The sequence below is a fragment of the Rhyacophila brunnea genome, unplaced genomic scaffold (assembly GCF_057557595.1).
Source record: "Rhyacophila brunnea isolate RB1 unplaced genomic scaffold, BYU_Rbru_1.0 scaffold_24, whole genome shotgun sequence".
Taxonomy (NCBI): Eukaryota; Metazoa; Arthropoda; class Insecta; order Trichoptera; family Rhyacophilidae; genus Rhyacophila; species Rhyacophila brunnea.
Genome location: NW_028232904.1, coordinates 20,800,076 through 20,819,262, shown reverse-complemented (window position 1 = coordinate 20,819,262; position 19,187 = coordinate 20,800,076). Strand labels below are relative to the sequence as shown.

The following is a 19,187-nucleotide window of genomic DNA, read 5'->3' as shown; positions in this document are numbered from 1 at the left end:
CAGTGGCGAAGGGTGGAGGTAGGCTGTTAAGATCAGATATAAATAATGCACACTAAACTTCGTCAGTTATACCTACGTATTTGCTTTCATTGAAATAAGACAACAATTGGACATAGTTATGCAGAAAGTAGCCAGTCCACAAAAAATAAAAAAATTAAATATGATATAGATCAAATAAGAGAAGGTTTTCTCTACGTTCTGCTGAAAATCGCCAAACCGCAATAAAATACTATTTACAATTTTACATACATTTTTAATAACATGTTGCTAAAAGTGCCATTATCTCAGCTCGACATTATTGTGGACTGGCTACATTCTGCATAACTATCTTCAATTTACAGCTGATGGTGTTGGTTAGTTTTTAAAATTCAGTAAAGCCCTGCTAACCAAGCTATAATAGGTATGTAGGTAATAGTAAAAAAATACTCAACTATTTGTAAAATATCTAAATTATGACATCAAATCATAGGTACATAATTTTGGATATTTTATAGATATAATAATACGGGAATGGGACGACTGGACTCCGAACAATTGGACGCCGCACTGTCGTAGACACATATCGTCGTGGTAAATGCAATAGGTCGTATGTCAAAAAATCTCAATTTTGTTTTATTGCACCATAGTGACCAGCTCAGTCATCTACACTACCTCCAATAGGTCTTATGTCGTTAGACCAATAAGAAGTCGACTATCCCAACTCTTGCAAAAAGACGAACCGACACGTCATTGATATTGGTCAAGCCAAACAGTCGTATGTCAGAGCTCATCATAATGATAGTAATGTTTTTGTTTGTTTTTATTCCTCGTTCTTGACTTTATACTAAAGAATTCGTCAAATAATACGCTGTAAGTAATTTACCAATCAGTATTTTTTTTTAAATTTACTTTATAATTACATTATTGTTGTTAGTTTTAGTAAAATTTTCAAGATTCTTTCTACAGATAATCTAACATTACTTTTTGTCTCATTTATTTATTGCCAAAGTAGGTAATTATTTGTTCACCAATCACGATTGACAGTTTTAATAAGACACTGTTTATTTAGTTAATAATTATTTAGAAAGCTATCAAAATGATTAATGGAAGTCGTGGGCGGTACTTGGTGTCTTTAGCAGTCAGCAACATTACTTCACCAGATAATAATGGTAAGAATAAATAAGATTATATCGCCACAAAACAATAAGATGTGGAGTGGAGATGAGATTTTGCTGAGATGCATTAAAGATTATCAAATTTGAAAATCATTATTTTCTTTAGGACCTCAAATAACCTGTGGAGTAGTAGGAACCACTGACGATATGGCGTTACAAGTTGAACCTGGGAATGCAGTGGAACTTGAACTCTTGGTCTTAGAGCATCCATTTGAAGTCACTTTTCAAAATATTGGTTGAGAAATAGAACTCGATTTCGCTGAGGTTAATAATACTTTGACTGTCGAAACTCCAATTTTAGAACAAGCATCAACAGCATTCATCAAAAGCAACAACAACATTGTATCAACACAATCAGCCCCGAGAGAAAATATAGATTGTGATATGCCGATGACTGAATATCTAAGTGGCCCTGAACATTCACTATCTGACATCAGTAGTGACTCTGAAGCTCTGTATCAACCTGAATCAAATCAATCAAGCTAATCAGAAGACTTACAGGAGTTTGCTATGCAGTCTGACACCTATAGTGACGAACCTACTGAGCAAGTCGATTAAAGGAAACGAAAAGGGCAAAGCAATGATTGTAAAGAGTGGAAAAGGCAAAAAAAACTCACAATTGCGATTGCTAGGCAAGTCTTATGCAGGCAAGTATAGACAGACGTCTAAAAAAGAATCTAAGACCATAGGTCCATGTTGTGGTGGGCATAGTGACATGCTCAAATGGGTAGGCCAAAAACAGCCTTTATGTGTGATACAATCAGTGATGGAACAAAGCAGCTTGCTATTCACAAATTTTTGGAAGATAACAAAATAAAACTACCTACAAATTACTTTTCTAAAAAAATATTCTTTTAAAACTGTTCTTTTTTCTTTTAAGTATGTATTTACCTGGTCTATTTTTATGCAAATACTTAATTAATTTATGATATTTTCAAATAAATCTTTTTTAAAAATATTGTATGTTTTGAATATTAACTTTTAATCTTTTCTTTTAAACATTGAAATTGTTTCTACACAAGTGCCTAATTAAACACAGATTTTTAAACAGATCTCCAATTTATAATTAAAAAGATTTTTTTATTAGTCTAAGCTTACTTTTTAAACGTTTATGTACACGTTTATAATAATATGTCTATATTAATATAATAATATATTATGTTTCATTCTAAATACCTAATTTTAGTATTTTCAATTTAGGTATGTTTACATAAAAATTGGACTTATGTCAACAAAAGTGGCCAACTTTGACGAGCAAATAGTCATATGTCAACCTAACTTTCTAAATATTCATCTTACGTCAAAATGATGATAACAGTCTTAACAGGGAACAAATTCAACTAAGTAAATAAATTTGTGAAAAAAATCAGTGCAATGGGGTTAAGATGGGATAGTTTTTTGTCTCTCCTGAAAAGTTTGGTATCTTTGACATACGACCCATTGCATTTACCACGACGATATACAGAACGTAGACGAGATATTTTAATCAGTTTCTATCTACTACTTAGTAGTTTGAATTCATTTTACTCTTAACATAATGTATTCTTTATCGCGGATTGAGAATTACCATGCCTAAGGCTTTATATAAAATAAAAAACTCTTTTTTCGTTGGAACTTAAATATATGCCCGATTAAATCATTGTTTATGTCTGCATATTTACATTCTCACCAACTATTAAAAAATCATAATATAATCATTTAAATATAAATAATACTTAATATTAATTTTTTTTTTTAAAGTACCCATAAGTACCCAACGTCTATTTATTTTCGAATTCCGTGGCGTCTAGCTGTCCCGGTGCCAAATCGTCCTAGACCCAATAATACTTTTATTTATTATAGCTTGGTTCAAGCATAAAAAACTGACCAACATGTGTAATTATGTATTCTTAATTCAACGAAAACAAAATGAGTATGAATTAAAAAGCGTGTTTAATTTTGTCGTATCGCCCAAACAATACCAAAACCATAATAATTGTTTGGTTAGGCAGGGTTAAATTGTTTTTTTTTAAATTAACAAACTCCATCCGTAAATTGCAGTCTTAGTTAGGTACATAGAAACAAATATGTATGAATGAAAAAGTCTAATACACACTATTTATGTAGAACCACAGAACAGATAATAAATAGAATACCGATTGGCTATATTCAATACGCCGCACATTGAAGCAGGGTTTTTGAATGTGTGAGTGTCCTACGAAAATGAAGAACGCATTATGCATTATACATATTATGCATAATACATAATATAATGTGAGAGCAGTTTTCAGTATTAGACGTACGACGTATTCTTGACACGTGTGTAAGTTTAACCCAGATTCTTCCTTACTCGAGACGGTTACCTGCTATCGCCTAACACGTTGGGTATTTCAGTTCCCATTATTTCTGAGATCCCTGTGTAGAACCATAACCATCATAACAGCCTACCTCAACCCTTCGCCAATGGTTGGTAGGTATATCGAGTACACTTATTTTAACCATACCCCATAATGATCCAACTGTTTGTTTGCAACTACAATACCATTACAATAACTTTATCACAATATACCTAGGAACACAACAGGAAGATGTTAAAAATATTTGGAATTTCTTTGTTCTTCAAACCCTGCATTTGATTTCAATTACAATGGAGGAGGCTTGGATCTCGAACAGGTGTGGCAGAGTACCCACCTAGGGGCGGGTTTGTGTATAAGTACCTCAATCATGGAACATTTAAAAAGAGGCTAGTTTTAGTATGCTGATTACATTGACTAGCAGTTATTGTTGTTTTATTAAATCAATGCAGTCCACCATGAATTGACAGTTAACAAAATAAAAGAAATTGACCAACAGTGACGAATCGACTGTTATGAAAAAATACCACAATGATGCGTTCCGAAGTTCTCAGCGATTATGACTCTAGACTCTTGCATTAGCTTAAATTTTATGGCTAAGTATTTCTGTATATAGACACTACATCTATTTATTTACCTACTATATCTGTGAGATTGGCACACTGAAGTCGGGCGGCAGAAAATTTACAGCAAGATAATAAATGCTTTACTAAAAATGTACAATTTTAAAACCTTTGGGTGTGAAGAGCTAAAAACTAAGAATTATTTAAAGCTGATGGTTGTGAGGGAAAAAATTTTGGGGTTATGAAAAGCTCTTTCCAGATACAGAACCAAAATTATTACCCTAATCTAGATCGTGGCTCATTGAAACCCTGGTGCAACTACAGTCAAACTCGGTTATTACGATCACGGACATAGCGAGATCTCGGATGTAATGAGGAAACATTCGTTGACATTTTAGTTTATGATTTTCTCCATACATTTATTCACTTTTATAACGAGCAACTTATCAGATATACCGAGCAAAAATTTTCTTTAAACTATTAATGTGTCGATCGTTTAAAAACATTTTTGACCCTAAGCAATAAAATCCGATCGTAGACCAATGCCACCGGGATCAAACTACGTTTCTGACATTAGTTAAGTGTCAAAGTACCTAATTGGTGTTTTCGCGGACAACATTGAAAAAGTATCCACGCATAAGGTTGAAATTTCATGTAAAAAATTCAAGCTGAAATCAGTAGGTACCTACCAGCGTTACATTACATTCATTACAATAAAAAACTTCTTTTGTAGTTTATGAATGCCATGATTGTTTCGGGGAAAAATTCTAATTGTGTATTTTTGTTTGAATTGTAACTTTTTGCGTTATGTGACCGCTCATTTAAAAATACCTATTCTCTGATATAACGAGTAATGCTTATAACGAGCAAATTTAGTCGGTCCCATCTTCCTCTTAATAACCAAGTTCGACTGTGTAACTAGAAATAAATAAAACACTAAGTAATAAATCTTTTCCAGTTTATTTAAAATTAAAGTACAAATAAATATTTTAATGTACACAAATGAATTGAGTGGCTTCCATATTGGTAATTACTTCATGTTTATAAATTCCATACACTTTTGCAGAAATAGTAAAACTTTCATATATCGAAAGATGTACCCTTTTATAAATAGCGGAGTTCCTATTTTGGGCAATCTGAAAATTATGTTTGAATATGTATTAATGTTGCACGCAGATATGCCTGGTGTGCGGAAAAGGTAATTTTTTAATCAGATACATACAGTAGGCGCTCGGTAATCCGGCACACATATTTTTTCACCTATGCCGGATTATTGGATTTCTATAGGAAATAATGTCAAGGTTGGGCACCGAACTGCCGAGCGAATGGCTCTCCGCTCTGTAATCCGGCAGTTTAATGTGAAACCTGCCGGATTATAGAGCAGGAGAGCTGAGTTGCAAAATGCCGGACTAATGGACGTGCCAGATTGGTGAACGCTGTGCCTACTGTAGTTGCACAACGCAGTGATTTTCAAACATCTTCATTTCACGGTGCCCTAAAAATATATTCTGAGCACAATTGAAACAAATTGCACAGCTTTTTTCGACTTTCCAAAGGGTGTTGTATCTATCGGTGATCGGTCATACAGTAGTTTAATTAATTATTGACTACAAGCTGTGTTTAATGTCTCCAATGACCTAAAGACTCAACTGTTGAATCATGTGAATCTATCATTGCAATTGTGCATCGGCAAACTGAGTTAATGTTGTATGAAATTATTGTTTTTTAAACAGCCTGCGGCGCACACTTTGAATACCGCCAATATAATCATCATAATACCACTGCTTTCATTCATAATTAAGTCCGGTAGACAGGTCCTCCGCTGTACCTGTATATACCTATTCTAATTTAAAAACATTTGGAAATGGTTTCTAATTAGTATTGTCAACTATTGTTGACTAAAATATACCATAAAATAAGCCAATTGGCTGCAAAAAAATTAAATTATCTCAAAAATTAATAAAAAAAAAAATTTAAAGAGATTCAAATATTGAATAAGAATTTCGCATTATAATCAAGCAAGCAATAAACCTTTATGCCTCAATTACATTGAGCTTCTTTACGAGCTGTTTGTTGGCGAATTTACAATCTGCCTGTAAAGACGCCCTGTGTAATCATCGAACAAGCTAACAAGCAGGTTGTAAACACTCTACTGAGAAAAGTTGAAAGCCGGTCAACTTTACACGCCGGCGTGTGGGCCTACTGCGTCTGCGCAGTAACAACCTCCCAGTAAAAAAACGAACTACGTTCTGTCAAAATAGTCGCTGGCTTGTGGCTTCTCAGCGAATGGAAAGTTTTGTGTGTAATCATCAAATCGCAGTAGCTGAATTGCCCGCTTTTAAATTCGCCAACAAACAGCTCATAAAGAAGCTCAATGTAGTAATTGACGCTTTAAACTAAAAAAACAACATATATACAAAATTTGGTGATCGGTTAAAATCTAACATACAATATTAAATATTGTATGTTAGATTGATTAATTTATTTTTATGATCTAATGTAGAAGAGACCCAGTAAATTCCAAAGGAAATTCTTCAATATTCAAAATTTTTTTATGAAAAATTCAAAGCCGTTTGCATTATCTAAAAATGCTAGATTTAAAGGTAACAATAACGATTATGAAGGTATGTAACAATCTGTAGACTTTGTAGGAGAGATGAATAAAGTCGTATAGTATCAAAAGTAGATCTGTGCGTTATTCGTCATTTCAAGAAAATGACGAAAAACGTTTTGTTGGGTTTTTTAGTGTTATAATAGCACGGAATATGTTTCTACATTTAGAAATTCAATTCAAATGTTCTACTTTTGTTTCCAAAGTATTGAACAGTTCTAATTCTGATACCAAGCCATATATTCCATCAAAATTTTATACCACACAGATATGATTATGATTCGAATATTATATTGCTAGTCGTACATGTCAGAAGAATAATTTGGCATTAAATTTCGATATATTTGCGACAGTTCTACTTTTGATACTATACGACTCAATATGTCATTATAATGCACTGTCTACATATATTTTTTAACAGAAAAGAGTATTATTGTAAACGTCATCATTTGCAATTGAAAATTCATAAAGATTTTGGTAAACAGATGTCTATCGTTACAGCAGTTTTTTTTTTTTTTTTTAATTATTCTCTATTAATATGTGCATTACATATGTTTAAAGTTTATTTCTCAAAAAATAATATAGTGAAACATATTCTACAAACTTTCAATAGAGTCACCTAGTCGCCAAAACTGCTCTGGGCGATTATTCAATAAAACTAGTTTTAATTATATATAATATGTGCTATATCAAATCCGCCTTGTTTCGTCCAAAAATCAAAATGAATGGCTCGAGTCGCCAAACCTGCTAAATAAATAACAGGTTACTAAATCCGCTCTACATAGCCGACCAATCAGATGTCGCATTTCAAATCATGATTTTTAGCATATTACGTTTAAATCGCTATACAAACGTCACCACTACTAGTCACAAAACAGTTTTTCGTTGTTTATTCAAAATTCAAAAAATCATCCAGAGCGGGTTTAGCAATTAAGCAACACAATTCACTAGTAATTTTGGAAAAATTGTAACACTAGGTTTTGCACTATTTATTGAAAAAAAAAAAAATGGATCTTGATAATAATTATATTAAACGACATTAATCATGGCAAAAACACAAGTTCGAATACATTTTATTACATATTAGTTTCCTAATGGATTTATGTTTTGTACTATTCCATTTTGAGTTGTTTTTTGCGCCCTGAGTTTCGCCTTTCGGCATCTTCAGGCGCTCTGTATACTCACGAAAGGCAAACATACACTAAATGCTTGCCTTTCGTGAGACGTGAACTGAAAAATTAATAGGTAGGCGATAAAGTTTAGTTGTACCTACTTTATTGTATTGATTTGTTATATAAGTTCGAGTTGATAATATTCGTTGTCAGTGTGTATTTGTCTTTTGGGTGAGTGTACACAGTGCCTGAAAATGCCGAAAGGCAAAACCTGGGTTGCAAAAAAAACTCAATTGGAATAGTACAAAACTTAAATCCATTAGAATATAAATTCAAATTCCTTTACTTATTTCCTTTATTTATTCAAGTACCTTCGGTCGATAGTATTATTATATTAGTTTTCATCAAAATACTATATTAAGAATAATGCACATGTATTAACGTAAGATTAATTTCAAAGGGTCTTATTACCACGGACATTGCTCGAGTCTTAATTTTGAAAAAGTATAATGTTTTCATGGTATGTATTAATATACTTGAGATGAGATATAATAAGATAGTGCATTATAATAATATATCTTTTCTACATAGTCGACAGTGTTTAAGATAAGCTTCGTTGGATTTTTAACCTTTATAGAGCATGTGGGCCCATAACAAGTATCAGTGATCGGTATTCTTCCTTTATAGATACATGGTGCAGTAGCGAAGAGTGCAGGTAGATTGACGAGATCCAATATATATATACTGCCCTGCTAAGTAAAATTAGTCCATTTAGAGATTACGTCAAAACAATCCAATAATTTTACATAATATAAGAGAAAATGTAGTTTAAAACTTGGGTTCTCATTTCATTAAAAATAAAACATCCTTTTTAGTTAGCAGAACAATATTATAATACACACTAAATTTTATCAGTCACTAGCTGAAGTACCCGGCTTAGCACAGGGGCGCTTCGTGGTTATATTTATCATTATTAAAATAATAAGAGGTAATTATTTTTTTAATATTAAAATATCTGTGTAATACAATATGGCAATATGAAAATAATTCTAATAGGAGTAAAGGTCAAATAAAAGAACACTAAATTAAAAACGAATCCAAAATATGCAAACGTTTTTAATGTTATTAATATGTAGGTAGTAAAAAAATCAAAATTGGATGGAACAAACAAACAACTTTGTATTTTATATAATACTAATTTAGAGACCTTCGCAGTTGTGCGCACAACAACTGACAATAGTTTCATCGCAATCTGATGAAGGGTATAGGAACACATACGAATAGAAGATGATTTTTCTAATTCAGAAACCTTCGCGGGTGTGCACACAACTCACCAAAGTTTCATCGCAATCGGATGAATGGTATAGAAACGCATACGAATAGAAGATGGTTGTATTAATTCAAACCTTCGCGGGCGTGCGCACAACAACTGGTCAAAATTTCATCGCAATCGGATGAATAGTATAAGAACACATACGAATAGAAGAAAAAGAAAATAGTTATATCAATTCAGAAACCTTTGCGGGCGTGAGCACAACACTTGATCAAAATTTCATTGCAATCGGATGATGGTATAGGAACGCATACGAATAGAAGAAGATGGTTATACTAATTCAGAAACCTTTGCGGGTGTTACCACAACAACTGACGAAGGTTCCATCGCAATCAGATGAATGGTATAGGAATCATACGAATAAAAGAAGATATAATGATGATGAAGAAGAAGATGGTTTTTCTAATTCAGAAACCTTTGCGGGTGTGCGTACAACAACTGACGAAAGTTTTGTGGCAATCGGATGAATGGTATAGGAACCAAGAATGAAGAAGATGATGATTTTTCTAATTCAGAAACCTTTGCAGGTGTGCATACAACCACTTACCAAAATTTCATCGCAATCGGATGAATGGTATAGGAACGCATACGGGACAGACAGGCAGACATTAATTTTCATATATAAGATATAGTCTATACTCTTCGCGAAAGTGCAAGCAATAAGTTGACAAAGTTTTATCGCAATCGGATGAACGGTATGGCAGCGCATAAAATACGAACAAACAAACAAATATTGATTTTTATATATTAGATACTTATGTGTTTTTATTGAATTAAGAATACAAATTGCAGATGGTGTTGGTTAGTTTTTAGAATTCGATTAAACCTAACCTAACCCAACCATAATCGATTGAAGATAGATATCTTAGTGTGCATTGTCTATTCAATTCTAAACCATCCCACATTACTTACATCCTTACATGGAATTTCAACCATATGCGTGTATACTACCTATTCTCTGATATAATGAGTAAATTCAGTCGGTCCCATCTTCCTCGTAATAACCAAGTTCGACTGTATAGTCATATCGTCGGCTTAACTAGAAAACTGCTTATCTACGTATTTGGTCGAAAAAAAGTTGAGAACGCCATTTTGTAGAGAATTTTATACGTCATCGAACTGCAAACTACGTATAATTAAAAAAAATATGGCATTTGCACAATCTTCGCTTTAGAAAAATGCGTAACTTCTAACATCATATTAGTGACAAGAAAAGTGCGTATCTGCTTTCATTCGCTCTAAGTTTGGCGAGCAGCGAGCAACGTTCCTGTTCAGACTAGTTCAATTGCTCAAATTTGGTGTTTTTAAACGAATCTTCACATTATTCGAGGTATGTTATGTCATTATAATATCATTAAATATTAAGTTTATATGAAAAAGTGCTGTTTACATGTTTAAAATGAACTTTAAATTCACTGTGGTAGATACCTACTTTTCTCATAAGAGTGTGTCAGTAGATACGCAGTTTGCGGGCGTTTGTAATACGATTAATATGATATTATTATTTTTGTTGATCCCATTTCTTGTACTAAAACTTAATTACTGACACTACAAAAGTATAGAAAATAATTTACAGTTTGATAATAAATATTATTATGGTTATTTACTTGTTTTATTAAAATTCACGGAAGGGGTTAGTGACACATTGAATTTTTATGTTACAGAAATCAACCATGTCGTCGTTAAGAGCCCATAAAATTATGAATGCCCTTAAAAATTACGTCGTCAATGATGATGGTAGTCTCACAAAGAAAATTGAGCCAGTGGAGACAAGGACTGTAAATACAATTATTGATTCAAACAATCTTGAATTAGGTGAAATTTGCATTTCGGTAGCACAGGTGGAAAATGGTTATGAAGAAAAGACAACTCATTGTTTGCGCAAGCGGAGACTCAAAACTATATCCAAATGGAGTCAAATAACATTTTAGAGACAACTCATTGTTTGATTGAGCAAGTGGAGACTCAAAACTACATCCAAATGGATTCGAATAACAATTCGCTAGACGATGTGTTAGTCTTTGCAGAGCAGGTGGAAGGAATACATACAAAAAAGGAGGTACAGATTAATGCTAGTCTGTCAACTGAAGATAACACAGTTGATAAACGAAGATCTCAAACGGGTCAGATGGATAAAAACCAATGGGCAATCGCAAAAAAGAGAGAAAAGGGTGAATCTTACAAAGGAAAAAAGAAAATAAATGGAAAATGGAAGTATGGCATCGGCAAAGAGAAAAGAACACTGAAAGAAAGGTTTAATTGCAGTTCCTCAAAGAAAGATCGCTCTGTTATAAAATATCAGTCGATATCAGAAGAGAGGAGAGTTATGTTTAATGATTTTTTGGAAGTTATCTTGGGCAGAAAAGAAAGTGTTGGTTAATACGCTTGTAACAGTTAATGCAACAAATAGAAAAACCAGTACGAAAAAAGCATCAAGAAGATCAACTTCCACTGTGCTATCCTTAAAATGCAGAAATAGATATGTCAGAGTGTGCAAGAAACTATTTTTGTAAAAATTTTATATGTTAACATTTTAATAAAATATTATTCTTCCATAAGTTAATAGTTCAAACTTATTTTCCTATGATTATACTTGGTAGGAGAAAAGCTTGCTATGTAGGTACTTCTTTCAGCTTGTTATATCATGCTGTTACATTCATTGTGTGTTGATAATTGGGTAATATTAGTATTTTTTTTTTTTTTCCGACCATGTCCGATCCTAATAGGATCATATGGGCCTCCACAGAGTAGAGGTTTGAATTAACAGATTTTGTTTTTACGAGAAATGGATGTCAGCCACTTGCTCAACCTATTAGGTCCATACCCTGACTCACACACATATTGAAAAACAATATGTGTACTTGCCAGACCCAGGATTCGAACCTGGGACCCACGGCATGATAGTCCAAAGCTTATGCCGCGCGGCCACCGTGGGTGTGATATTAGTATTAGTATCCTCACACTAAATTTGCATACTTAAAATAAGTTACGCAAACTGCGTATCTCCAAATTTTATGTTGGTAAGGAAAAGAGAATAATACGTATCTGCATTTTTTGTGTTTTTTGGGAGACAGGTTAAAATTTTTCTTAATATTTGAATGCCAAATCAACAAAAATTATTATTTACGTAACATATGTAAAATTCACAACATGATATTGGTTACAACTGATTTTATTCAGTTTTTATGCTCTCCTGAACATTTTGCTAAACTGTAGATAAGCAGTTTTCTAGTTAAGCCGACGATATGCAAATTTCATAAAGAATCGATTGATGTAAAAAAACATATTTCGAAAAATTGACGTTTAGGATAGTTTAGAATTGAATAGACGAATGTCGGATCTCCACCCTTCACCACTGCACGGTGATTTTTTTTTACCTTTTTACACACAAATTCAAATAATTCTTCGGCAATCAGGAATACAGCGGAAAACACATTTTGAAAATACCCGATATACTGGATTATTTGTTAGTTTGGGTTACTTTAGGTTAGGTTAGGTTAACCTAACAAATAATCCAGTTTATCGTTTGTGTTTTCCGCTGTATTCCTGATAACCGAACAGTACCAAAAAAAATATATTTCCTTATGGACCTTATGAAATAGACATGGATTTGACAATAGACACATTCCCTGTCCAACGCAACTATTGCGTTGCCATTAGATACTATTAGCATGTTAATTAAATGTGGTAATTAAATAGTAATTCACAGGTCCGCAGTAAATGAATTAAAAGGCTAATAAAAATAAAACAAAGTATTGCTGTAAAAATTTTTATAAAGTAAATGACAGCATTATTACAAAATAACCAATTAGAACTTAAATTAATAAAATAATCAATTAGAACTTAAATTAATCTAAGCGGTAATAGATGACATGACACCACACGATAATCAATTTAATGCTATTTTAATTGGCGAGAGAGAGATAGAGATAAGGTAAGACACATGCATTACCCAATGAATAGAAATGATAATCAAAATTTAGATAAAGGTGTTCGACGCTAGTTCAAGGCATAGTTTCACACTTAGTGTGAGACGGCCTGTCTTGTGGAATTCCTCGCAAAATACTCCCAGGCATAAACAATCGGTGGTGCTTAACGTCAGACGTACGTCCTCGTGAGACCGAATGTAGCGAGGCCGGGATGTCTGTTTCTCCAATAATTTACGCAATGTTAAAATTAATAATCATTTTTATTGTATTAAATTTAAACTAAACATATTTTACCACGTTTTTATTATCTCGTATTCTTGTTTGTACAGTACACATTTTTTCTTGTGTCCAGTCCTAGCAACCAAGAACAAGAAATGTGAAAATGACATTTCAGTATTCTATATTTATTCAGTATTTCCATCAAGTAAAAAAAAAAGTATTTATTAATACATAGAATTGTCAAGTTTATATCATTCAACAGAAAATTTAAAAACGTGGTATATAAAAAGTTCTTTTTATCTTGTAATAATTTAATCATCGCTTTTGTTGCGCCGAGACGACTATCGATTGTAATATTTTCTTATTCAAGGGAGAGTTTAGTTTTTTTAGTATTGTTTTTGAAATTTACTTTTTTTATTTATTTTATTTAATTTATTTCAATTAAACGTATGCAAAATTTTGGCACAGAAATACGTATCGCCATGTATCGACTCGCTGATTGCGTTATAATGACGTCTTATGGAGAAAATACTGCAGTCATATATCAATTAATACCTCAGCGATTTGATTTCTAAACGTAACAACCTAGAAATAAAAAGACAGGCAGGAACATAAGTATAAAAATTGGCAACCAAATTCCCCATTTTGGCAAGAGACGATTTTGCGTAAACAAATATCACACGGTCTGTACGTGTGCGGTTAACTTCGTATGTGTATCACGCAATGTCGGACATATTTGCCGGCCTTTCTGATTGCCGTGATTTGTACACATGTTCCTTCCTGTCTTTTTTTATTCGTAGGTAACAACAAAGTATTAACAATGTAAATAGTTAAAATATTAGCACGAAAAAGTGAGTATTAAAAAAAATAGGATTAATGCTTTAATTTCGTCAAAATTATCATATTATCTATGCAGACCTTTGATGTTTCATGACACATGGCTTTTAAAAAAACCTCTGAATATTAAAATCTATCTTACAAAAAAACCTTATTTGTTTAAATCATTAGATATTTGGCATGTGAATAAGATAAAGATAAACGTCGAGATTAGATATTTTTTTCTTTTCACCAACAGATAATACAAATCAGCGGTCGACAACCTTTACAGACTAATCGGCCGCATTCAACACAAGCTTTAACACGCGTTTAAAAGACAGGCAAAGTCTAAAAAAAAGATTCTATTATTTCAATATTAAAATACAGAAATATTTAAAGTAGGTTAATTTATAAAATAAAAGAAACAGAATTAAAAACAGTATCGAAAAAAAAAACAGACAAAATACGCTGATTCTTCCGGTTAAATGTGATTGTTCTAAAACCTGATGTGCGAATTCCAATTGAAATTTGTCTGTTCACAAGACAAAAAAAAAATTGTTCTTTCTAAAATTCACAACAGAAAATGATTGTTCACAAATTAAGGCTGTACATCAGTTGAGGCACGGTCTAAAAAGATCGTGGCTAGGCGATGCGCGAATTGCGGGTGCAAATGACGCATGCCAAACGAAATATAATTTGTCATATAAATCCAACATACGTCCATTTTATGTTCTGTTTATTGTTGTATTAGTAACAATAATAATATATTCATTGACATGTTTTCTTTTTAAAGTAAATGGGTAACGTTTTTAGTCATCTTTACACGATTTAAGAATTAATTGGCCCGTCGCCATCACGAAACAAAGTGACGTGCTTCCAGCTCGCCGTTCTCTCAGAATGCGAGCGAGTCCAAAATTTCATCGCGCCTATAGTTGAAAATTATTTGCCGTTTCACTGATGTATCACCTTAATGTATTTAATTCTATATTTGTTTTAATTGTATGTACATGGTTTAGTTGTCATTAGTGTTTCACAATTTAATGAGAATTCAAAAAGCCTGTTTATTGCAACATACAAGATGATTCGATATTTTCTGCAATCATTTTACATAACAATCGTTTTTCGAAAGGGCGAGAAAATATTTATTTTTTGGGAAACCAGACCGCGACAATTACATCTAGAAAGCCGGAAACAAAAATCCTCGCATACTCCGGTAATACTGAGATAGCAACACAGGTGCCTTGTACATTTTCTTGTCGTCGCAGGTAGTGGAAAAAAGAGGAGTCATTAAAATGATTATTGTGTAACTTCATGTAAAATAAAACATAGGTAATAGGAGAGTTGCTTATTTTTCCTCACACCATTCATTCTCTTTGCGAACCTGTTCTTCCTCAGCAGCCGAGAAGTCATTCTTAATGTTAAAGGTCTTCCTAATCTCCTCCGGTGTCTTGCCTTTGATCATGTTGGCCACTGTCTTGCACGTGACGTCCAGGAGACCTTTAATATCGAGATAATTAGCTGCTAATATGAGCTCAAAGAGAGTTCCCTGGTCGACTTTCAAAAAATCAGCGTCCCACGAGGAAATATCATCGGTCCTCTTCTCTTTGCTCTCGTCGTCTTCGGGGAGAGGAGGGTCGTCCTTGTGGTAAGTGGCCCACTGGATGACTTTTTTCAAAATGGCCGAGTTGACGTTGGGAAGAGGCACGATTTCTTCCTCGTCTTCGTCCATTCCGAGATCCTCAAGCATCGTCTTGATGGTGACGGAGCATTTTGCTATTTCTACGTCGATGTTGAACACCTCGCTGTCCGAAGACTGTAGTTTGATGTTGGGCATCTGGAAAATTACAATAATATTAATAAGCTATTAGCGTATTATAATGTACGAATGACATTATCGTTGCTAATGATTTGTTCATTTGATAACTAATGTGTTTTTGTAAAACAACTAGAGTCGAGCTCGGTTATTATGATCACGGATATAGCATGATCTCGGATGTAATGAGGAAACATTCGTTTGTCGTGCGGCCCGGTAGGAAATCTCATTTTTAGAATCTGGCCCGGCTGCTGAAAAGGTTGGCCACCCATGCGTTGGACAGTCATCTGAATCATAGATTTTCGCATTTTTATTGGGGATTTTATGAAACGGAAAGGTACTCCGGCACGCTCCGGTCATTTCGAGCCTTGAATAGGTATTGATTACTAAGCTATAATATACATAATTCAATGTAACTCCACTGTGTATAAATATCTAAAATATTAATATGTATGAATATCTCACAATTGATAAATGCCGAAGAATGCTGTGTTTATAATCTCGATTTTTCTTAATCCTACGAATATTATACAGTAGACTCTCATTAATCCGCCGCTTGATTATCCAACAACTACTATAATCTGCCATTATTTTTACTCACTGAAAGCACAAAATCAAGCTCTATAATTCGCCGGTCTTCGATTGTCAAATTCAGTAGTCCACCGCGTACAAGTATACAACGCAGATGAGATGGGTTTCTTTTGGAAACTTCTCCTTCGTAAAACGTATGTTAATCGCGAAGAAAGTAATGTACCAGGGAGGAAAGTGCCCAAGGATCGCATCACAATTATGCTATGCTCCAATGCAACTGGGACACACAAAATTAAGCTTTTGGTCATATGGAAAGCCAGGAATCCTAAGCCGTTCAAGAATAACTGCCTTACTGAACAACTGGTTGTGTCAAGTGATTTACTGTTTAATATTTAGTTAATAATCTTAGTTTACAAATAAAACCGTAATTTGCCAGTACAAATTTCTAAAAAAAACTATTTTTACGAAATACCTGTTTTAATTTTTAATATATTTTGTATGTATGCACTATAATCCGCCGCTTTCACTAATTGGACACTTGTCTGGTTTTTGGGGTGGCAGATTACTGAGAGCACTTTCTCTATTTGACATTCTAGAAGCTTTGCATTTCATGTCCTATCTGCCATTGAGTCATAATCTAAAACTGCATTCAAAGCCTTGGTCTACGGCGACTAGTTTTTGCATGTTTTGGGATTACGCTAGTGTTCCATTTTCTTTCTCGATCCTCAAATTCCAAGTGTGTGATGCCATTATGTTTATTTAACCTGATAGCTGCCCGTAACGTAACGAATACGTCATGGCCGACCGTGATTCAGACGCCCGTAACGTACGATATACGCCGTGCCGTTCTGCGCGCTTGTATAAGTCAAATATTTATTTATTCAATTTTAAAACGTGTAACTACATTTCTGATCAGACCTTGCAAGCAAAAAACATTTGTATGGCGCATACATCGCGAGAATAAGGGAATTTCCCGAGGCCAAATCAGGGCTAGCACAAAGTTCCCCTGTACACTGGGATTTCGTACTGTAGGTATGATTCAATACTGACGCGAACGGCGAATAGTTGGCGCCGAGTTATCAATTAGTAAAGTCGGAATGATAATTTTCTTATTCAGATTTGCGTTATAATTTAACTGTTTTAAATGTTTTTATATTGAAATTTAATTTCTGTTTCTGACCGAGTGTTTTATTTATATTTCACATACAATTTGCGTATAAAAAAGTGTTACATTTACGAGTTTTGTTTTAAATTGTACCTACTGAAGTTGAATGAAAAGAAAGATTTTCGATGTTTTTAGATAGAAATTGATGAAAGACCAAGGGCCTTACCTTGTAACTTGCGAGTTGAAGTCGCCCGGTCGACATGACGTCATATGACATCATTGTGACATACTACCGGAGTGAGTCAAAGCATTCGAGAAATTAACACTACTCAAATACTGGCGTTATCCATTGTCCCCATACACAAATAGGTGTTTCAGCATAATAATATCTATGGTGAGCCGTGTGCGTTGGGCGGCTTGCCTCGAGCGTGTATTGGCTTACATCACAATTATGTCATGTCGTCGGGTGACTTCATGCCACAAGTGTTGTGACTATTTTTTATTTGTATTTCGGATTCAATTTACGTATACGGAGTGTTTTATTTACGAGTTTAGTTTTACAAATTTTATGATTCAAAATGGATGAAATTGACGATTTTGGTGAAATCGATAACCTTCTCGAAACAGTTGAATCTGAAGATGATGGAAGTGATGATTCGGATGTTGAACTTGAAGGAACTTTAGAAGTCGATGAAAGTCAACATACCACATCAGAATACACTGAAAGACCGACATTTGAGTGGAAATGGGATATGTTTGAGCCGCGCGCATTTTGTTTGTATGTTTTGAACCGTGCTTCGAAATTTTCCATACACAAGAAAATTTTTAGTGATTTTAATGTGTTTAGTGTAAGTAGTTAGTAGTTAATTCCTGGGCCCTGGAGGGTATACCTAGTACTTTCAGCTGGGCTTCTAAAAGGTTAAGAAAAAATGACATCATCTTTTGTTAGTTCCGAAAACCAGTACATTTTAACTTCCGAGATACTTTCAAGAGTTTATAGATGGAAGTAAAAGTTCCATCATATTTTAAATATTATTTTCTTTAAATAGAATCTAATAGTATGTATACAAACCCGATAATTAAATGGACGTGGGGTTTCTAGAAAGTGATTGTATTTTTATGTGAAAATATTACCTAGACGCCTCGGTCTATGTGGCATTGGAATTAATTAAATAATTATACTGTGTAGTCAAATTGAAATGTATTTTGCGTATACCATACGAGGGGAAATATAAACAAGCTACAATAATTTTAAAAATCATGGCACTATCAATAAAGACGCTGTCATTGTTAAAAAAATACACACGCTGAACAAAGTCTAGACGGAAAAACGCAAATCAACGAAACAATTATGGCCGGACGCGAACGAAATACTTTTTTAGGCTAGTTATATTGTAGCACATACCTTGGCGATTTAAACAAATCCAGATGAAGCTTATGTTTTAGCTCAGACGATTCGAGAATATCTAACTTTCAGCAGCGAGAGCTAAACAGGAATAGAATAGAATAGAATCTATTGTCTATGAATAGAATAACATATTTTAACCATAGATAATAACCATAGACATTATTATTAATATTTTCAATTTAAATTTAATTTTAAACATGTACCTTATTAATTACTACAAAGCCGATCATGTTTTTTTAAATATAAAAAATGAAATTTTG

At 33.5% G+C, this 19,187-nt stretch overlaps 1 protein-coding gene across 1 annotated transcript; it reads right to left on the bottom strand.

The window, feature by feature from the left end:
* Nucleotides 1-7,807: 7,807 nt before the first annotated feature.
* Nucleotides 7,808-19,043, bottom strand: LOC147069180 (S-phase kinase-associated protein 1-like). The gene is made up of 2 exons (XM_085951011.1): nt 18,925-19,043; nt 7,808-15,904 (listed from the first exon to the last, which is right to left on the bottom strand). The coding sequence occupies exon 2, from the start codon at nt 15,902-15,904 to the stop codon at nt 15,416-15,418; it is 489 nt and encodes a 162-aa protein (XP_085807137.1). The 5' UTR covers nt 18,925-19,043; the 3' UTR covers nt 7,808-15,415.
* Nucleotides 19,044-19,187: the final 144 nt, after the last annotated feature.